Here is a 22,426-nt window from a genome sequence, read left to right on the forward strand (position 1 = left end):
TGTCCTGGAGCCTGTGAACATTTGAACTAGCAGCCCCGGGTGATTTTGCTGCAGGCGGTGACTGGGCCATGCTTTAAGAAGTGCTCCCTGTACTTTATACCTGCTTTGTTCTTATGCCACCTGGAGTTGCCATACTGTCTGCTCCCTTAGCAGTGCACGGGTCCCGAGTCCTGGAGACAAGGCCTCCCCTGAGAATGCAGGAGACTGTAGATAGCAACGAGGAAGCTTTGGGCAGAAGGGGAGAGTAGCCTTTAGACTGTGAGGCCAGGAACTCGGACCCGCCACCCAGTCTAGTACTGCTCCCAAGGGTCAGAGCCTTGGGTGAGGAGGAAAAGAAAGCAGTCCCTTAGGCTTTTTCATTCTTTTACTGTCCCTGTGGCCTAAGGATTAACTTGAATTTGTAGTCTAGTGAGAGAATAGGGGGATGAGAGTTGGGGGGCGGTACGGATCTCTTAACACAAGCCTGTCCTTTTCAGTCCACAGTGCCCCCTTCTTCCTCATGTTTGTAAACCCCCTTTTCAACACACAATAAACTCCTGTACTTTTTTTAACCATTCAGCTGAGAGGCCACATTAGTCTGGCAGCCCCAAGTGTTGCAAGGTGCTGCCAGGAGGAGGCCACTGGAATAGTCAGTGCTTGGAGACTTTATTCCTTATAGATCCAAAAGATGATCATGTTAGAAACCCACATTTCCTTGTTATCACCTTTTCTTGATCTTGAATCTTATTTCTGGATAATAGGAGTCATCAGCCAGAGAGGACTCTGAAAGTGAATCGGCTGCTGCTGCCCAGTCCTCAGCAGTAAAGGGGATGGGAAGCCCTGAGGGAGGGAGAGCTTTGGCTTGGGGAAGTAGGCATTTCTGGGATATGCTCCCAAGGAAGCGGGCAGAGAGCTTTGTGCCTTCTCTCTGGAGACTATTAGTGAGGTGTCCAGGAAGGGTAGCCACAGGAACACAAATGTCCTCCAGCTGTGTCCCTCCGTGATCTCCAGCCAGGTTGGGAAGTGGGGCTGTCTGCTGCCGTGCACGTAGACTGTGCGAGGGCTCCTTAGGAACAGCTGTAAGCAGGGTCTTAGGAGATCACGGAGATGTTACTGTGATGACAGGTCAGCTTGGTTGGAGGAGACAGCGTGTGTTCCAAGAGTTCTGCTGACACCCCCCCTCCAGCTACACACACACTCACACACACCAGGTCCCGATAATACAGGTGGGTGACTGGAGAAAACTCTGGTCCAAAGCTTATTCCTAGGGCAATCACTCCTTTGTTGGCTTATCACCTTGAGACATTCAAAAAGAGGAGTCTGTGTTTCCCAGGCTGATTGGTAGGTGGAAGACTGGGGAGTAGAGATTCAGATTGTCTCAGTCTTCCATCAGCTGCCTGACCAGAGGCGCGCTCACAGCTGCACCCCCCAGCTCTTGCTCACCACCTTCCAGTCAGCGTTCACCTGCAGTTTGGGCTTTCTTCGTGTCCCAGAACCGTGGCCCCCAGTGAATGTCAGCTCCACAGAAGCAGGGCTTTTCCTCTGCCGGCATGCCAGCGTCTCAATCAGAGCCCGGCCCACATGGAGAGCTCAGTGAATATCCGCTGACTGATTTCCTTCGTGTCTCTCTGCAGCTCCAGAAACGCTTCATCCTCAATCTGCCAACCTTCAGTGTTCGAATCATCGACAAACATGGCATCCATGACCTGGACGACATTTCCTTCCCTAAACAGGGCTCCTAACGTCATGCCTCTCCCACTCGCCAGGGAACTGTTTTTGATGGGCTCCTTTATTTTTTTCTACTCTTTTGACGTGCACTCTTGATAGATGGTTAATTCAGAATAAAGCTGAATATGGATAAGTTGAGCTCTCTGGTTTGAGTTTCCTTTTACCTGGCATCACCTCAGGAAGGAAGTGGAGGGAGGATTATCTGCGTGGACTTTCTGGCCCAGGCTGTCCTTCCTCCTGTCCCTTTCCCTTCCTTGGTGCTCTGCCTGCCCTTGGCCGCTGACAGCCCCACATTCTGTTTCACTGCCCTGCTTCCTTCCCATCTAGCTCATTCATATGTCGTGCTTACTAATGTCTCATTGCTTCTAAAGCAGTGATTGTTTCCCCCCTAAGCTAAAAAAGTTTAATTAACTAATGTGAATAGGTATTATACACACTTAGTAAAAAATGCACAGAGTACAAAGACACATAGTAAAAAATGTTTCTCCTCGCCCTATAATTTGATCGCCTGCTTCCCCTCCCAGAGGAAACTTAAGCTACTCATTTCTTATCGGTCCATTAAGAGGTGTGCTGTTCCACCTCTGACCAGTGTGGCTCAGCTAGTTGGGTGTCATTCTGCAAAGTGAAGGGTTGCCTGTTCAATTTGGGTGGGGTGCGTGCGGGAGGCACCCCATTGGTGTTTCTCTGGCACATTGATATTTCTCTGTCTTCCTCCCTCCCTTCCCCTTTCTGTAAAAGTAAATTTAAAAAATTGTTAAAACGAGAGAGATAGATGCTGTCCTGTGTATAATGTGCACACACACATCCCCATTTAAAAATGAATTTGTACTCATTCCCAGATTCCAACTCAGTAGGTTTGGGACATGAGAATGTTTCTTAAAGCTTCCTAATAATTCTTAATCCTCAGTCATGGTAGAGAACCACCGGATTGAGGGTTTTTTGAAGCAGTGATCCTCAAACTTTAGCAAGCATCTCAGTCTTACTGCAACGCAGCTTGCTGGGTCCTACCTCGGCAGTTGCTGCGTGTTTGAGGCACGGCCTGAGATTTTGCATCTCTAACATTTCGAATCACAAGGTGAACTCCCCTTTATCCAATTCTGGACTGCTCTTAATAAAGAGTAGCTCACATAAAGACAGCTAGCTACTCTTTTTGGTTTGTCCGAAGTGAAATAGCATCTCTCTAAGGTACTACCTACAGATCAGAACACGTGTATTAATGGTGGTAACATCAGATTTAAATGTCATACACTTTGATATATCGATGATAAATGCTTTATACTCTAAGAAGAAAGTTAATTATTGAATACATGAAGGAAAAGAAATGATTCGTACGACCATACTGGTTCACCCTCCACTACCGCTGTGAAGATGTGTAGGTTTGGGCTTTTGACGAGATTCCTGAGTCTCTAAGGCATCTGTTTTTAAAGCTCTACAGGTGATTCAGGTAACGTGCCCCAGCTGAGTACCCTTTACTGGAGCACAGGCAGTCCCACGTCATAATTTTCTCATCTCTAAAGAAGTTGTACCTTTTCCGCGAGGGTGGTTATGAGGATTCCGTGAGGCAATATAAAGCATGTAGAACAGGGCCTGGCATGTGGTAAGTGCTTGGTAAGTATATGATCATTGGTAAACCTGTTATTCTGTATGCAGGCCTCACCAGGAATAAAACGGTTCTCTGCCTTTGAATGTAAGGGTCCCCACGGCAATCTAGGCTAGCCCACCAGCCCACCCTGACTGCCAGTCTCTTTTCTCCAACCTAGATCTCTTAGCCTCCAGATCAACTTATCCTCAGTGTTTTACCCTCCAGCCATGGGGCATCCTACTCCACACATCTAAAGCTGAGCATCTCACCTGCCCGCTCCAGGCTTCCCCTACAGCATTGCATCTTAGAGAATCAGGGTCCCCTGGTCCCCACGAGCCCGAGCCAGAAACCTAGGCAGTGTTTATTTTTAATAAATTTGTTTTGGAGTAAATTTGGTTTCACAGAAAAGTTGCAAAAATTAAACAGAGTTTCCTTGTACCCCCTCACTTAGTTTCCCCTTGTGTTAACATTCTACACAGCCGCAGTGCATTTGTCAACACAGAAACCAACGTCGATCAGGACATGGGTGTTAAACTCCAGCTTTATTCGGCCTTCACTAGCTTTCCCATGAGTGTCCTTTTCTGTTGTTCCAGGATGCAATCCAGCGCACAGCGCTGCAGTTCGCTCTGCATTTTCGATGCCGTCTTTTTCTCCTGCCTTCACATGGTCACCACATTCCAGCAGTTTAACTTTCTAAATCCCTTTTCATAAAAAAATCTTTGTTCCCATTATCCTGATGTATCTCCCGTCACGTCTTGGACTATTTTAATAGCCTCCTAATTTCTCTGCTTGTAGTATCTTTCTTTTCTTGTTCTTTCTCTGTACAAGTTTGATTGTCCTTAAAACTCTCACTTAAAACTTCCTGATGTTGCCCTTGCTGATAGAATAAAGCCCAATTCTTTAGTTTGACAGGCTAAGCGTTTCACAGTCCTCTCCCAACCAACCCCCTCATTTTTTTCCTCTTCCTTACTGTTTGAAACTCTTGGTCCAGCTGAATTTCTACGGCCTCAGCAAGCGTGACTTCACGCCTGTACACCTGCTGTAAGAAGGGTGAGTGTTGTTTCATGGAACTTCCTTCTAGAAGTGGGTGTGTGTGACTGCGTCATGATGCGGTGCACTGATACTTTGTGATCTGTTTTCTTCTACCAACTTTCACTTGTTTAATGCCAGCTATGATGTAAATCGGTTGCCCGGAGTTTGAAAAACACTGGGAGTGCACCGATTCTCTAACACTCCTGGCCACAGACAGAATAGTCTTTCATTTGGTTCCCATCTGCTCTCAGGTTAGTAATACACAGAAAGCAATTTATTCCTCCCAGCCTGGGGGTGAGAGGGAACAGGTTAGGGAGGATGACAGGGAACTTCTAAGTGAGGTGGAAGAGGGCTCCGAAAGAGCTTCTGCTCTGTTGCCAGGTGAGCAACAGTGGCTGAACCTGCTCTGCCCGGTTAGCGCCAAAGCCTGGTTAATGCCTAAAGCTCAGAGTCCTTTCTCTCTCTGTCTGTCTCCTTGTCTAGGCCTTTTGAAGAGCAGCTGTGCCCCAATGGAGAAGGGTGGACATATAGGGACCCTCTCTAGATGTCTGCTGCTCGTTTATGTCCTGGATGTGATGGGAGAATAAGGGCCTGCCTCTCGGCCTCGCCTTCCTGAGGTTTGAGGGAGGCGTGGTTTCCAGTGGCTGCCCTTATCTTCCTTCTCCCGAAGCATCGTGATCCTTTAAAAGAAAACAGGAAAGTCTTTTCTTTAAATGAGTATAAACTCCAAAAATCACGATCCTTACCCAGTCTAAAGACTCCTCATTTAATTCACAGCTACTTGTTTTGCAAAAAAAGGGAGCCATGTAAAACCATGTGTATACACTTTGTTTAATCATCATCTGTATTTCCTTAGGACTAAACCTAGTTAAAGGATAAAACGATTATTTTGCTATGGGGATTTAAAAAAACAAAACAAAACAACTCTTCCTGGAAAGAACCAAATGCTGAGACTTCATTAGAAGTTTCTTCTGCCACTCAGGGTCTCCACACGGTATTGTTGCTTCTGTACAACCTTGACCTTCTGCGGCAGGAGCAGAGCCTTGGGGCCTGACAGGCTGGGAAGACCCACTTCCCCTTCCTGGGCTCTGGCCTGTGAGCCTCCGCAGGGGTCCTTGGGGTTCAATGGAACTGAAGGGACAGTGGCCGATCAGAGGGGTCTGTGTGAGCCCCACTTACACTGTGATTTTGGGCAAGTTGCTCTGAGCTATCATATCCTCTCTAAAGTAGAACCTGGCGAGGACTACGTGGTTAACAGGGAATGTTGTCCACACTGAAAAGCTCATGATAAGCTAGCTTCTTCAGCTTTCTGATGGATTGCATGTAGGGGAAGATTCGGATATGACTTCCCAGTTTCTGGCTTGAGCAACTGGGTCGACGGGGTGCTTTTTACTGAGAAGGCAAGTGTGGAAAAGGTCACAATCTGTGTACTTGAGTCAAGGACTCCACTTCGGACCTAAGGCTGAGGTGCCTGTTAGACAACCCAGAGGAGACAGACAGACAGCTGTGCGTCCAAACCTGGAGTTCAGGGAGGAGGCTCCAAGGAGGCCAATGCTACAGGCCAAGTGGAGAAGGAGCCGACTTGGGCACCTGTGAGATCAGGAAACCAGAGGAACTTGGAAGCCACAGAGGAGTTTCAGAAAAGAGCAAGTGATCAAACAGGTCAAATGCTGTGCCCTGACTAGCGTGGCTTATTTGGCTGGGTGTTGTCCAGCAAAGCGAAAGGTCGCTAGTTCAACTCCCAGTCAGGGCACATGCCTGGGTTGCAGGTTTGGTTTGGGCTTGTACAAGTTTTTTTTTTGGTTTTTCTCTCTCCCTTCTCTTCCTTATCTCTAAAAATTAAAAAAAAAAAAAAATAGGTCAAATGCTGCCAAGTCCAGAAAAAGGGCCTTTGGATTTGACATTGTGGTTATCAAAGACCTTGCTGAGTAGATTTCCATAGACTGGTGGGGATAGAAGCCAGATTGAAGCGGGTTGAAGGGTGAATCGAGGGTGAGGAAGTGCCATTCAGGGCATAACAATCTTTCGAAAACTTCACTGCAAGGGAAATATATGGGGAAAGAATTTATGTTTTGTAAGGTAAGAGATCCTAGAACATGTGCTTTGCAGAATGATTTAATAAATTATTCAGTAAGGGAGGACAGGTTGATGATGCAGAAGATGCCTGAAGACTGAAATCCTCAAGAAGGCAAGAGAGCTGGATTAGCCTTTGCCTTAAACACAAACACACATAGTCACCAGCATTCACACTGACACACACAGACCCACCACCTATGACCGACACATTTACAAGTCTCAGTAATATACGGACAGACCCGGAGTCACTTCACACACACAGAACTAAAGCCACACTGACAAGCTGGATAGACCCACCATCGGTGCCCCCTTAGAGGACCCCCCCAACCTGGACCCCTCTTCCTGAGTCCTAGGGCCTCTTGGGAGGCAAATTCCAACCTGGACTGAAGGACAGGGGAGGGCTTCACATGCAATGGAAAGGAAGCATTCCGAGAATGAGGAAGCATTCTGAGAGTGGGGAGGCACACTGACCAGTAGGGTCAAGAGAAACAACAGCAAATACAAAAGCCCGGTGGCAACTTCAGGGTCCCTGACATATCTTCCCCGCCCCCTGCCCCCTGCCTTCCCTTGGTAGCCCTTTGTGAGCCAAAACACTCTCTGCGCCCTGATCCAGCTGGGCATCTTGGTGTGTGCGCACAAGACAGTGAAACTGGAGTCCTCCGCGCACTGGGGTAAATGAGTTGCACTGGACATTTTTAAACTTTCAGGTTTAATCACAGCACACACACATAAATAGGGCAGACAGGGACAGAGCTGTGTGTGAAGTGCAGCTGTTCTGCCATTTGTGCTTTGCCTTCTTAGCTCCTTGAGGGCCCCTCCTATCCATTTCTTTCCAAAATGGGAGGGGTCCAAAGAGCCCACTGGGGTTTTCCTGCCGGCACCCCTTTTTTGGGGGGCAGCAATTCTGGAATGAAGGGTGCCAAGTCCTCAGGAGCACCTCTGGTTTCCCTCCTGCCTTCGGTAAAACACGGCAAAGCCTTGGACCCTAGGGGCACCCGCCACTGCCCAAGCACCCTAATGGGCAGGGCTCAGCCCTGAGAACCAGGTTCTCCCGAGCCAAGTTCAAGCACTTCTCAGCAATCCAGGGTCAGAAAATTGCAGACAACTGAGCGCTTATCAACGAACCGCCTCAGAGAGGCCACCCTCCACTTTTTCACCCCAGGCCCCCGACTTGGGGGTTTCTGGATGAATGTTCTCTTTCTGGCCTGACTCCAACCCCACCTTTTAATCCTTTCAGGCCCACCCCAGGAGCTAAGGCCTCATTTCAGGGAGCCCCCGAGGGATGGGGCTGGGGAAGCAGCTATTTCCGACGCTTGGCATCCTTCTCCGAAGCCTTGGTGTCGCCATGCCCACTGGCCGCACTGCTTAGAAACATCTTGTCCAGCCCCTTGAGCGACTCCAGCAGGTAGTTCTGGAAGGCAGTGAGGGCGGCACAGATGGCCGGCCCCCCGAAGCCATGGGTGATGAGGCTGAAGTGTGTCAGGCAGCTCTGTACTCCTGGCTCCAGGACGAGTGCCGGGCGGCTGTTGCCCAGTGGCGAGCGATCCTGAGCCATCAAGTCTGCAAATTCCTTGCAGATCTGCCTGGGGAGGGAAAGAGGGTAAGAGGTTAGAGGTCAAAGGTCTGAGCCCAGAGAAGGACCCACCATGGGCTGGGCACTAAACCTGCCAATAGTCTGTAAATGATGATTGTGCCGATTTTACAGAAAAGGAAATGAAGGTTCAGAGACATTAACTGGCTTCTCCCACTTGAGACGCTAGAAAACAGCATATGCCCGTATCCTAGGGGCTCTTCTTGTGGGCATGCTGCCCATATTCAAGGTCTAGCTCTGCCACCCTATCCAGGACACTTCCCTTGACCCCTTGTCCCCATCCTCAACCCCCACTCCAAATACCAGTCTTGTCTTTAAAATTATCAGGGAACGATCAAGAATCTCGAATAACTGAAATGATGGCTTGAACATGAACTGAGGCCCAAATGCTGTGCCAAGTGCACCATCCCACTTAATCCCCACAGCAAACCTACACTGATGTCATCATCCCCACTGTGTGATGTGGAAACTGGTTTCAGGTAGGGCACAGGACCTGCCCCAGTGGCTAAGCTGGGATTTCAGTCCAGCTCTAGTTTGTGGCCATTTTTTCCTATGTTCGTGTATCTTGGTGTGACTCAGGCAGGAGAATAATCACTTAGGTCTCACCTTAGAATCACCGTGGAACACAGTCAGCACCTTAGACATGAGTGGGACCCAGGAAGTGCTGGGTGAGTTAGCCGGTTAATGAGTGAGGCAAGCCTTGCCCTAGATATGTTTCTCCAGCTCCCACATGAACAGCCTCAAAGGTCCCATGAGTCACAAAAGTCCCTTGAGTCTGTGATTCCACTTCTGCTCAGGGCACTTGAGGAAGGCTCACAGAGGGGAGGACGGAGATGGGATGCGAAGGACTGCACTCGATGGGGGTGCTGGATGGGTGTTCTGAGCAGGAGAGCAAGTCCGCGGGCGGGAGAGCAGGAGAGAACAAGGTCAGCTGGAGTGGGTGGGGCTCATGTGGGCTCGACTGTGGGGCCCTCAAAGGAGTTTGAGGTTTGGGGGTTGGAGGTTTGCAATTTTTTTTTACTCCTTTCCTCTCTCTTTCTGTCTTGCTCTGTCTCTTCTTGCAATGGGATTCTTTCTAAAAACTAAAATCTTAATGGAATTCCAGTTCATGCAACAGACCCTGAAGCGTTGTCCCAGAACCTAGTTTGAAAACCAAGGCAGATCTTTGAAGGCTCTGGGGCAGGGGAGCAGCGCCTGCGCAGGGAGCCGGAGGGAACGGGTAAGGTGCTGCAGGGAGGGAGACCAGAGCTGAGGTGGCGGCCTGTGGACGGTGGTGAGGGAGGCACTCATGGGAGTTGCAGAGAGGCTAAGCGTGAAGTAGGGACAATTCGTGATCTACCTGGGGCCTGTGGGGGCACTGGTGCCCTCATGACGTCCCTGGGACAGAAGGCTGATGGGTGAAGCTCAAGCAGAGGGAGCAGACCACAGAACCTCAGCCCCACGATGGGACGAGGGCTGGTGGTGGCACGGGGCAGTATTTGGGGGTGTGGCACAGACCACGTAAGCCTGTCTGTGACACCATTTTTGCTGATTTGTACAACCTGCATATGTTCGTGTTTGTCCGTGTGTGTGCTCTGCAGCGTGCACAGCATTGAGTCCAGGTGTGCTGAGTGTGGTGCGGCTTGTGCCGGTGCTTGGTGTCTGTGTGTTCACCTCCATGTGCCTGCTCATGGCACCCATGACGGCCTCGCGCGGTGCGGGAAGCACCCACACTGCACCCTCACTTACTTGGCGGCCAGCAGCATGCTCTTGCGGCTGTGCAGTTCCCCAGGGTCGGCGTGCTGTCGGCACAGGTACTCGGCAGCTGCCTTGGCTGGGAACTCAGTCTCACAGATGTAGCCGAAGTCTCGGGCCAGATGTATGGCCTCTCCTGGGGGGGGGAGGGGCAGACAGGTGAGCTGTCACTACAGCCATGTGCACCTTGGAGTCTAGAGCCCCACTTTGAACCTCTGACCCCCTGGCCAGGCCCTATTCTGCCTTATCTTGCTTCTATACCTTCCTCTGATTTCCTGCTCCAGCCTCCGTCCCATCACCCTGCCTTTGGGCCACCAGGGATTGGTTCTGAGTTCAGGATGGGAGCCCGAGCTTGAGATGACGGGGCCCAGAGTCACCAACCTCCAGGGAAGGGACTCTAACCCCCTCATCCCCTTACCTCCTTCAAACACAGGCCACTGCCCCCACTGCACATACACCACACACATGTTCTCTGCTGTGTGTGTGCGTGCACATACACACATATCACACACAACACTTAAGCATGACAGAGAGAACAAACAGGTGACTAAATGCACTCTCCTGCATTAGAGGCAGTCACACATAGTCACGCTGGGTGGCACAGGTCTCCTCGAGTCCGCACTGACGCCCACCCTCGGGCCCCACTCACCCTCCACCAGCGAAGTCAGCAGTGTCACGTTGGCAGCCTTGCGACGGCCGGCTGGCAAGTTGAGCCCTATCTTCTCCAGCCGTTCCCGCAGGCACCGGCCTCCATTCTTGGACTTGGCCCTTCACACGCATGGGGAGAGACAGACACACATTATGAAGACGAGAGAGAAGCGTGTAGGCTGAGTGACCTTGCTGCCTCCACCAGCCCCCGCTGAGGCTAGGCTCTGGCCCTGGGCACAGTCTGGGGCCTCTTTCAGCCTGGTCTCAACCTCCTTCTGACCTCATTGGCTTTGTAGCCAAGATGGGGGGCAGGGGGCCCAGCATTCAGCCCCAGCAGCCCCTTGTTGCTCCCTAATCCTCTCAACAGTAGGACCCAAGGTGGGGCAGGACAGGCCTTTCCCCCACCTCAGGCTGCCAGCCAGGCCACACGCAGCTACGCAGGGACACCCAGACTTCATGCAGAGAGACGCCGGGCAAGCAGACACACACAGGTATGTATAGATACACACACAGGTGACCCACACTGCAGACCAAGAATATACACACCTCGTGACAGAGACAAACATACAGAGACACGGAGGCTCACATACCCAGGCACAGGCAGGGACACAGACAAATGTTCACACGTGCAGACGTGCGACTCACACAAGTCCCTCGGGGATGCTCAGAGAGACCAGGAATAAGGAGATGCCCCCACACCCGCACAAACACGGCCTCACACAGAGGCACAGACACTTAAACATACGGGTGTCTAGCCCCAAACGCCCAGGCAACCACACTCACACAGGGTAGAACACACTCCAGCCAACCCATCTCACTAAAAGTAACACAAGAAACATCCATGAAAACATGTCCTCCTGGCCGCCCCCTACACCATACACACACATGCATTTGTGCACGCACACACCTGCACACACTGTCCTCAGACACACCAAAACTCATAGTCCTGAGCACTGATACCCTCTCCAGGCACAGAGAGACACACACAAGTAGAAGGGAACTGTGGAACCCGAAACGCACACACCAGAGAGGCCCATGCTCCACAGGCTTTGGGTCCTGCGGGTCCCTTTCCTGGAGGAGGGGTAAAGATGGCACTCTCTCTTCCCAGACCCAGCCTTGCCCAGTCTGCCCAATGTGGGAGAGCCCTCTAACCCTTGTCTGTGCCCGGCTTCTTCCTCTACACCCCACCCCAAAGCCACAGACGTGTGGCTGCTGCTGGGGGCCTCGGCCTGCCCTCAGAGCAGCACACCCCCCCCAGGGAGACTGAGGCATAGATGGCCCTATGGCTTGGGGTGAGGCGGGCCCCTCCCTGATCCCCTGAGGACGTATGATGAGGATGTATGAAAGGAGCAGGAATTTTGGCCACGACACTGTGCAGGGCATGGTGGGCTGGCCTTCCTACCTGCGAAGGACACCACCCAGCAGTGAGGCGTTGAGGCACTCAGGAGGTGACAGTCGCCGCTGGACCTCCCCCACTGTCACCTTGTACTTGGATGTTGAGCTGAGCAGTGAGAGCCGGCCTGGCACGGAGCAGAAGACCTCACTGGGGTTCGTGATGCCGCCAACCAGGCTGTCTTTGGCCAGTGAGAGGGCAGAGAGGCTGCTGGCTTTGGAGGACATGGGGACTGTGGAGCAGAAGCGAGAGCAAGGGAGAGAGAGACAACACTGAGCCAGGAACCACAGGACACTAGCCAGCTGTGGAGTGGGCACTCTGATGGAGCGCCAGCTGTGCACACACACATGCACACACATCTAAGTGTCCCAGCATCTTTCAGAGGAAGGTTCTACGGAGGAAGAAACAAAGGCACGTTGAGTTAATGTGACTTGCTCCACTTCACTCAACTAATGGGTGGTGCAAACTGAATCCAGAGCTGCCTGGTTCTTGAACCTGTGTTCCCTTCACTAAGCCAGGCCGGATCCCTGGTAAAACTTCAGTAGCTCCAGCAGATCTTGGAGTTTGGGCATTTGCAACCCGACAGGGAGCTGGAAATGAGGAAGTGGAGTCTGAGCCAGAGGCAGGATGCCTGGGTCACTGTGAGGGACCCGGCCACATCTGCACAGTGGCAGGGCGTCCCCAGTTCACCCCTGCCCACTCGTGAGACCCATGTCTTCACCGCCCCCCCAAAGTAGCAAGGGGACAGGGAGGTTACGGCCCCTTAGGCTTCTAGCCCTGGGCTCTTCCAGCCAAATCACACTGGGATGCTTAAGGAGACCGGGAATGAAGAAACACACCCTATTGCTCCCTCCCCCCAAGTGCTAATTATCTGCTAATATCTGTAAAGGGCAGGAAAGGAAATCTGAAAAGCTGATTTTCTAAAACACACTTGGATGCCCTTGGCTGTGAAAGAAGGTTCTTCCTGCAGCTTCAAAGGGAAGGGAGAACAACTGAGGCACTTACTTCCCCTGGGCCAACCTTCTTTCAAAGAAGTGAGAGCCTTGGTGGAGAAGGCAGGGCTTCTGTGCGCAGGCCGCTGGGTGGGGGGTCAAGTGCTGAGCTCAGGGGCCAGCAGTTACTGGGCACCCCCTGCGTGCCCAGTTCTCACACAGACAACCTCACTGCATCCTCCGAACAGCCCCCAAGCAGGCTACGTGTATCATTCCCATTGTACAGATGAGAACACTGAAGCCCAGAGAGGTGTGTTTCTGTATTTCTAAATACTGGCAACTGATTCAAACACTTGAAAATCTAACACAGGCCAAACAGAACCCACATGAAGCGTCACCTGGGATGCGGGGACACCAGCATGAGAGCTTTGAGCCCTAAGCAACAGCTCACTGTCTCGGGGGCCCTTCTCTGCTTCAAGGAGCAGAGCCCCTTCCTCCCAAGCTTCAGTTGGGGCACCATCCCAGTGCAAAGCTTCCTGGGGTCTCCAGCTCTGTTCCCTCTTACCCTAGATCCTTCCTACTTACTGAACCTTCCTGTCTGATTCCAGCTCCATGTTCCTACCAAGTAGGACGCCTGAGAGCAGAGTCTCTGCACGAGTGGCTGACAGTGAATGTGGAGTAAATGAGAGAAGCAGGAGCCTTTGAAACTTGCAATGGGAAAAGGAATGATAGTGGCCCACAGCTGGGATTTGGAAGAGGGGCGCTGAGGGAGCCCCATTCCTCAGCCACCTAATAGCAACACACTGCACGTTTCTTCCTTGGGTGGTGCGCCATTCAGGCACCAGGGAGGGGCCAAAAGGTCATGGATGGGGGGGGTGAGTGAAGCTGAAATCTGGGAGATTGGAGAGAACTAGCAGCACATACCCACCCCACCCCCCAAAACTAGGGTGTGGCAAGCAGGGCACTTGGAAAATTCAAGGAGGCACCAAAACTCTCAGTAATCAAGATAAGTAGTATTCTAATGCAATGACTAAAGTAATAAAGGTTAATGAAAAAGTTTATGATCACAAAATATCAAAATTTTGATTAGACGGGGCTCTGATGCACTGTGGCAGGGCCCTGCTCACTCGCCTGCCCCTCAGCCCAGCCCTGATCTGGAGCGAAGAGCAAGGGTGTCCTGACCGGACAGCCACGGACCCGGACATGCAGTGGGGGCCCTGCCCGCCCCTCACCCTCATGTCCCCGAGGCCTGTACATGGGCCCCCTCTTCACCTGTGTCCCTCTTACTTGAGGGGACTTTTTACAGTGATGGAACTATTCTAGATCTTAATTCTTTTCATGGTTACATGACTTCATAGGTTTACATTTGTCAAAGTTCCTAGAAATGCTCATCGAAAAGGGTAAACTGTACTGTATGTTCATTACACCTCAAGTCCGACTTTCAAAAGTAAAACAACAAATTGATAAATTAAAAATAAGCCCTGACTGGTGTGGCGCAGCAGGTTGAACGTCAGCCTGAGAACGGAGAGGTTGCCGGTTTGGTTCCCAGTCAGGGCACATGCCCGGGTTGCAAGCCAGGTCCCCAGTTTGGGGTGCTTGAGAGGCAACCAATCAATGTTTTTCTCCCTGTCTTTTCCCTCCTTTCTAAAAGAATAAAATCTTTTAAAAAATCAAAAACTTCAAATAAGTCTGTTCTGTCTCCCATGACCCAGCCAGAGGGAGCAGTCAGAGGAACAGAACATTGTCCCGCCCTCCAGCTGCCTCTTTCATCCAACTTCTGGAGAAACCTGGGGCCCTCTGAGGCCAGAGCCCGTGAGAGGGGAGACAGGCCAAGGTTGCACGAGGCCATTGGCTCATGTGCAAACAGGGACATGGCGAGCGTGAGTGTCTCAGAAGTGGCTGTATAAAAAATTATGTTCCCCGTCATAGCTAGAACAGTGAGGGTGAGATCGTGCATGCTCACACGTCCTCACTCAACAGATACTAAAGCCCAGCTCCGCACACAGACATAGTCTCTGCCCTCTTGAATGTGGCGTGCATGTGGGCTTCTGCAAGCTTTTGCTCCTATTGATGTATTTAGTGGATCTTGGATTTATGAAAACATAGGTGCCGCAGGGTGTAGGTGCATGACAGATGGACGTGTGTGTGTGTGTAAAATAATGAATGAGAGGCTTTCCCTACTTGTCCTTTCCTTTCTCCTCAAAGCCTCTTTCTTCAAAAATGGCAAGCGGGGCGGAACCAGCGGAAGGTGAGGGCAGCAGGCAGCCTGGGAAAGGGGCAGGCGTAGAGGTGGGAGTTGAGCTCACAGATGGCGAAGCGGGGACAGCGGTGTTTGTCTCCCACACCACAGTGACTCCTGAGGCTGAGGCGTTCTGCTCATGGTGTTCTCGGTCACGCACGCAGAAGCCATTCCCACTCCTCCAGACTCCTCCAGACGTGAGAGCTCCTAGTTATTCATCCTGTCGGACAAGACTCTCACACACGTCCACACGCTCTAGTCACAGGTGGTTGAGCATGGTCTGATCACGGAATCTGGGGAGCGTGCACCGGACCGTCCCGGAAAAAGCTGGTTAACATAGAAATCCCCTCCAGCGGAAACAGCGGGAAAACCTCTGCGACCCTAGGGCGGGCAGAGAGTTCTAGACACGGTATCAAAAGCATGATCCCCAAAAGAAATAATGATGAGTTGGACTCATCAAATGATAAATTCTTGCAGCTCCAAAGATACTATCAAGAAAATTAAAAGACAAACCACAGACTTGAAGGAAATATCAGCAAATCATATACCTGATCAAGGAGGTGCATCCAGAATATATAAAGAACTCATATAATAAGATAAATAAGCCAATTAGAAACTGGTTAAAATATGTGAATAGATGTTTCACTGGAAATGATACAGGAATGGCCATAAGCACATGAAGAAGTGCCCAACACCTTTAGTCATTCAGGAAATGCAAACTGAAACTATACTGAGATCCTACCAGGATGGCCGTAATAAAAACGAGAGACAAGAATGTCAAGTGCAGGTGAGGATGCGGAGAAACTAGGACCCTTATGCATTGCTAGTGGGAATGTAAAGTGGGACAGCCACTTTAAAAAACCGCTTGGCATTTTATTAAAAAAATCAAACACAAACTTACCATAAAATCCAGCATTTCCACTCCTAGGAATTTACCTAAGAGCAATGAAAACATATGTCCACACAGAGACATGTATGGGAACGATTACCGCAGCATCATTCATAACAGCCAAACAGTGGCAACACCAAGTGTTCACCAACTAATGAATGAATAAACAAAATGTGTTACATCCATGCAATCGAGTAGTTACTCAGCAATTGAAAAAAATAACTACTTTTATATACATGTTACAACACAATGAACCTCAAAACATTATGCTAAGTAAAAAGCTCGATGCAAAAGTCCAAATATTTCCATATCTCATTTATATAACATATCTAAAACACGCAGATTTATAGACAGAAGGCTGATCAGTGGTTGTCTGAGGCTTGGGGTGGGAATGGGGACTAACTAACAAGTGGGAATGAAGGAATTTGGGGGTGGTGGAAATGTCTAAAACTGAATGTGGTTATGATTACACAACTAGACATTTACTAAAAATCATCAACTTATACAGTCTTACAATGGGTGAATTCTAGGCATGAAATTTTTACTTCAATAAACTGGTTAAAAAATGCCAAGTTCCAGGGTGTTCCAGGGATTCTCGTTCAGTAGATGTGGGGTGGTGCCCCGGGAATCTGCATTTTTTAACAAGTGCCCCCAACAGATCCTGACGCAGTGGTTCCTTAGCCCACACTTAGAGAACCGCTGTCCAAAGCCCGAGGCTGAGGGACAGCGGGAGGAAGGCAGACAGGAGGGGCAGTGACCTGCCTCCCAGCCCACCTACCTGCCATTCCTTATCTCCTCCAGTAGTACCTGCTGGTTAAGTTTCCTTCTCCCCAACCAGCTGCCAGAGGGCGCGGCGCCTACCCTGCGCTGCTCTGCTCCACACTGCCCTCCGCCTCCCTCCAGACTTCCTGCACGGGCACTGACTGGTTTGTCCGTCTCTTCGCGGGGCCGACAGTGTCCCGTCTGGGAGGCAAGTGAGGCAGGGATGTGCCCGCGGATGTGCCCGTCTTTATGTAAAGTGCTGATATTTCGTTTATCATGGATTTTTTTGCATTCTTCTTATTTTAAAATATTGCATGAAAATATATTACGCACCTAAATCTTGCCTCAGAGGGATGTACCTCACCCTAGGCCTGGCCCTGCCTGGAGAGTCACTTGGAAGCCCAGACCCTCCGCATCTCCCATTTCCTTCCCCAGAGCCAAGGGGAGCAGAGGAGAGGGTGACTGTTTGCATCAGCCTTTATCTTCCCCAGAGACGTCCTGAGACTGGACAATGGAGCCCAGCAGAGGGGGATTCCCCACCCCCAGCTGGACGACCCTTTCTCCTCTGAGGGAAGGAGGCGTATCTCAGCTCTCATCACCAAGCCGCTCCCCTGCAGCTGTGACTGTATAGCCTGAAAGCCACGGAGACTGTTAATCTTTTTAACCTGTCTGGCTTTCCCACGGACAGGGCATTTGCACATGCTGCGCCTAGTGCAAGTGAAAGCAGCGGGCCTTTTCTACACCCGCTCTCCCCATGCACTCAGACCTCAACAGCCATCCATCATTCACTCAGCAAACACCACTGGTTGCCTGGAGAGCTCCATCCTAACGTCTCCCCCAGGAAGCCTCCCATCCTCAGACGCTCACCACTCTCCCCTTCTGAGCTCCCACTGCGACCTGTCGGGGGCCCTCTCGCTGCCCTTCTCAGCTGGAAAATGTTCCTGCCCCGGTCTGTCTTCCTCACCAGTCCCGTCTGCTTTCTGTGCTCCTACGACAGGTCGAAACACTGGAGGGGAGGGGACAGATGTGGGCAGAAAATGGAAGGGCTCCCGGTTACCCCTCGGGTTGGCCTGGCCCCTATCTGCCATCCTCTAACCCACGCCGTGGCTTAGAGGCTGCCGGCCTGGAGTGTGCGGGGTGGCAGGGAAGCGGGCGCTTCGCCTCCCCTGCTCCCTTCCGCTCCCCTCCAGGACAAGTGTCTGGAGTAGCGAAGATTTTACAACCAACGTCTGGGCCGAGAGAATTTCCGGGCTCTCCTCCCCGGAGGCGCCCCACAGTAGGAAGACCATCGCGCTTCCAGGATGGGGCTGCTTCCCTTTCACACCCTGAACTCCAACAGCCTTCTCTACAGTTGCCCCTCTGCCAGGGCCGGGAGGGGCCGGAGGAGTTGCATGATTCAGCCAGCCGAGAATGACTCGCCAGAAACCCAGGGCCCCGGCCGGAAGGAGGCCCCCCACAGCTGCCGGCAAGTGCAGGAGGACTTCAGGACTTGACAGGGGCTCCCGATGCCGCTGGAAAGGCCCGAGGGATAAGAAGGGCGCGACTTCACGGCCCCCAAGCAGCTGGTGGATGACTGGAGCCCCACAGTGACAGCGGAGAACCCCTGCAAAAACTGCCGCTCGTGCGCAGGGCTCCAGCTGGTCCACCTGTTTAGTCAACGCGACTCCGCTCCTTCGCCCACCAAGCACACCCCCACACCCCGAGATCGGGAGCTCCGGGAACCAGCAGGACCTCTGCCTCTGCAAAGCCTGAATGCACCGGCACCGCTTCTCTCTCCTTAACCAAGGCCCGCTGGGCCAGTATTAGGCCAAGCTCTCCGTTGGGGAACCAGGAGCTTCCTTTCTGCGGGGAGCCCCGTTCTCAGACGTCCAGGGTGGGCTGCCCAGGGGGCAGTGACCAGCTGGGGTCGCCAGCGCCCCACCTCACTGCTGCCGCTTTTGGCTTCGGACCCACCGACACTGCGGTCCAGCAGGCGTGCAGCCTGGCCCTGCAACATCCTGCACTGCACCTGCCACCACATCTGCCCACACACAACACCTCCCGGCCCCGCAGACAGCACAGCAGCACCCCGGGCAGTCCTTGCCACACTTGCTGTGGTCCTGGGACCACCTTGGACCCGGGATTTAGGTAATCCCTTGACAGAAACCAGCTCCGGGGCAATTCCAGTCCTCACCCTGGTCTGGGGGCGGGGGTTACAGACTCAGAGCACCCGCTGATCTTTATACTCTTCTCCAGGGCAGAGGTCTCCAAGCTCCTTCCTATAATACGGGGGGGGGGGGGGGGCTGGCTTCCTCCCAGAGTCAGTGAGCCTAGGTCCCTCAGCCCCTCCCGCAGAGTCAGGACTTGGGGACCGTGACCATGATCGTATCTCCTGGTGGCCTGAGCTCTTCCTTCCAACGGGTTCAAAAAAGTCCACTAAGCCAACACAGTTCCTACCCCAAACAACTGGGTCCCAAGTTCACACCTCCATCCCAATTTCAGGCAGCCGGTTACCCAGGGTTCTCCCAAACCCCAGCTCCAGGTGACACAGCCCCAGATACCTGGAGCCCTCCTCCCCCAAGTTCCAGGAGCCCTGTCCCCTCAGCTTCCCATACACACTTTAGGAGGTCCAGCTAACTTTCAGTCCCTGGTAACTCTTGGAATCCCAGGTCCCACCCCCCACCTCCATCCCCAGCTTCTGCTAGGAATGGCGGTGGAGGGCAAACAGACCTGGGACTGGAATTCACTCTTAAAAAACGACTCAAGTCAAATCGAACGGGAGCAGTCAGTGCCTTTCTCAGGTACCTGGGACTTGTCTGCGACTTCGGATTCCTGCCCCGCATCTGCCCCAGATCTAAGAAGCCAGTCCAAGACCTGGACCCCTCAGAATCTGTCTCTGTCACTCTCTGCCTCTTTCTCACCTTTTCCTGGCACGGCCAGAACTCAGTCTTCAAGCCAGAAAATCCACTTGAGGGCAGGCAGGTCTCAAACCTCCAGCTTTTACTAGTGCAGAAGACACAAACACCCCCAGAAATACACAGGAAGCGACCCTCACATGCTTAGAGACCCTCAGTACCAAAGATCAAGTTTGGGGGCACAACAGAAACCCTGAACCACACATAGAGGCCCCACCCCACCCAAACACAGAGAAATGCACACCAGTACAATAGAAACGCATTACACACAGAGACAGAAACACTCACCCCAAGAAATACCAGAAAGACACCTAGGGAAGGAGTATACACACACACGTACTGGACCCGAACTCACACAGATGCCCAGGAGCAGACAGGCCCTCACCTCCTGCACACACGATATTCACTCCCGAGCTTCCTAAATGCCGAAAGAGGCTCCCGCTTGCAGAGAATATTTCTCAGGAGAATGCAAGATCCCCACCCCCACCCTCAGTCACCTGCCAAGGCCCTGCTGGGAAGGTAGGAGCAGAAAGCACTTGCTGGGCTGGCAACTGGTAGGCGCTGTAATGTGGAAATCATTTAACAAAAGTCCTGGGAATAGCACCCCCATTCTCACCTCTTAGGAAACAGGGAAGTGGTTTAACTCGTTCTGCAAATTAACTCCAGATCCACAAGAGCGCCCTCCCTTCGGGTGGCGGGAGGCCAGGCCCTTGCGCAGCCTGACTGGCCCTGGGAGCCAGCTGAGCCCTGGTGGACTGGGCTCACCCCAGGCCGCAGGCTGTGGGGCCAACTTACCAACCTGCACCGCTGTCCCAGGTCTGGCCAGGTCCCCCATCCTCCACTGTCCCTTTACTGGGCCAGGAAGAGTGAGTGCTCCGTGGCCACAGAGCCCGGTGCCGCGCAGGCGCACTCTCCCTGGGGGAAGAAATTGGGCATGTGCGCCCAGGGCCCGCACCAGCTCTCCCGGTTCTGTCCAGACAGATACACTCCAGTCCTTACCTTTTTTGATCACAGACTGCTCCAGGAGGCTCATTCCCGACTCATCCATGGCCTGCAAATAGGAGATGCGGTGGTAAGGGCGCTTATGGACCTAGCGTCTCGTCGCTCCCCAGACCCCTGCTGTCCCTGGCTCCCATCCTGTCTGCTCCTCCCAGCACGCAACTCGGTTCGTCGCCTGGGGTGGCCACGGGTGGGACCAGTATTCTCCAAGGCTAGGCACCATCTGTGCGGCCTATCTGGGCCACAGGTACCTTACTGTGCCGTAAGGCAATTTTGAACCTTAGGCAACTCCTCTGCCTCTCTTCGCTCCAGGCGCAGGCTTCCCCAGCAGACCGGGACCGGGCATAGGTGCCCCAGGCGACCCAGGCAAGAGAGAGAGAGAGAAGTGGCTCAGACACTTCTCCATTTACTCCGCCGAGGGTTGCCGCCTTCCAGGCACTGCACACAGACTCAGTGCCAGGCCGCCTTAATGGCCAGGCAGCGTCTAACTCAGGCCACGGGATGCACCATCGGAATCATGAAGAAGTGGTAGGCTGGGAGAAAAGTCGGGGTCCTGTCTTTGTCATTCTGCCTCCAGCCAGAGTCCTAAATCATTGCGGTGGGTCCTGGCCCATCCCGGACCGTCCGGGCCTCACCTGCAGGTCCTCCAGACCAGGCGGCGCCGCCAGCCCCGGGAGGCCCAGGGGCGCGTCCGCCAGGCTGTGCGCGCCGTCGGCCAGGCTGTGCAGGAGCCGTGGCACCGCGGCGGCGTAGTCCCGGCGAGGGTCTAGGCCCAGGGCGCGGGCTGGCGGCGCCAGCAAGCCGGGCGGCTCTTCGTGGGCGCGGGCGGCAGCTCGGGGCGCGGCCCAGGCAGCCTGTGGAGGCTGCGGCTGTGCCAGGGGCGCCAGGCCGGCGTACGGGTCGCTGGCCAGGTGGGGAAAGGCGGTGGTGGCGTCGGGCGCCTGGCCGTAGGGCAGTGGCGGCTGTGGGTAGGGCGGAGGGAAGTAGGGCGGCTGGAAATCGCTGGCGGCGGCGGGCGTGTGGCAGAGCTGCTGCGCCGGCCCGTAGGCCGCCGGGGGCAGAGACGACAGGCGGGCCCCTGCAGCCGCCGCGCCCAGCCCGTCGGGGCGCTCCTGGGGGGAGAAGGGCGCGTTAGGCGACCCACCGGCAGCTGAAAAGGAGTCCAGCCCTAGAGGACCTTCCTCCGGGGCAGCTCGCAAGGACCCCGCTGCCGTCCTACCCGCTTCCCGAGGCCAGAGGTTTATCTCCGAGTGACTGGCGGGCGCAGGAGCCTCGGGCTGGGGACCGCGGTCTCCGCGCTCGCCGCTCGAGGCTGGCGGAGTCCCTGCGGCCCACTCCCGCCGGGATTTCGTTGCAGGAGATTTGGAAGGTCCAGCGCTCAGGCTTCCTGCTGTCCCCGCGCCTCCGGACCCGGGGCTACTCACCATGGGGGAGTAGGTGTGCACCAGCATGGGGCGGGCAGCGTGGGGCGCGAGGCGTGGCGGCGGCGGAGCCCTGGCCCGACGGCTAGCGCTGCGGGCAGGCGTGCGGGGCCCTGCCCAGCCCGCGGGGGTCCCTTGACAGCGGGGGTTGTAACCCAGCGCGGAGCCCAGCGGGCGTCGGGTCCTCAAGTGTGGGCGCTCCCGGGAGAGTCCATGGGGGCGGGCCGCGGGCCGGACGGGCTCTGATCGCACTTGGAAAAGTCGGTCAGCGGGTGCCCAGCACCCGCCCTGCTTCCTCTGAGCGCTGTCTGCTCCATGCACTCCAGTTATAGTGGCGGGGGCGCGCCGGGCCTCCGGGGGCGCGCGTTAAAGAGACACGCGGTGGCCGCTCTCTCCCGTCTCACCGGGGCCTGCTCCAGCGGAGGCGCGGCTTCGGCGCCACCCCACGGGGTGGGTAACGGGGCGTGAAGTCAACCCCCGCGGGTCTCCGAGCCGCTGTGAGACAGAGAAGGTTTCGGGGCCGGGAC

The 22,426-nt window shown here is 53.7% G+C and overlaps 2 protein-coding genes across 2 annotated transcripts in view; one reads left to right on the plus strand and one right to left on the minus strand.

Annotated features, from left to right (window-relative positions):
• Positions 1-1,845, plus strand: part of PSMB2 (proteasome 20S subunit beta 2) — a 33,101-nt gene extending 31,256 nt beyond the window's left edge. Inside the window, exon 6 of the mRNA XM_037149616.2 lies at positions 1,614-1,845. Coding sequence (XP_037005511.2) covers positions 1,614-1,721 — 108 coding nt within the window. The 3' untranslated portion in view covers positions 1,722-1,845. The remainder of the gene's footprint in view (positions 1-1,613) is intronic.
• Positions 1,846-7,145: 5,300 nt separating this feature from the next.
• On the minus strand, positions 7,146-21,929 carry TFAP2E (transcription factor AP-2 epsilon). Its single transcript, XM_037149623.2, has 7 exons — positions 21,903-21,929; positions 21,114-21,590; positions 20,479-20,530; positions 11,773-11,995; positions 10,372-10,490; positions 9,717-9,858; positions 7,146-7,980 (listed from the first exon to the last, which is right to left on the minus strand). The coding sequence occupies exons 1-7, from the start codon at positions 21,927-21,929 to the stop codon at positions 7,698-7,700; spliced, it is 1,323 nt and encodes a 440-aa protein (XP_037005518.2). The 3' UTR covers positions 7,146-7,697.
• Between the last annotated feature and the right edge of the window lie 497 nt (positions 21,930-22,426).

This window comes from Artibeus jamaicensis, unplaced genomic scaffold, assembly GCF_021234435.1.
Source record: "Artibeus jamaicensis isolate MK-2021 breed Jamaican fruit bat unplaced genomic scaffold, CSHL_Jam_final scaffold_847, whole genome shotgun sequence".
NCBI lineage: Eukaryota > Metazoa > Chordata > Mammalia > Chiroptera > Phyllostomidae > Artibeus > Artibeus jamaicensis.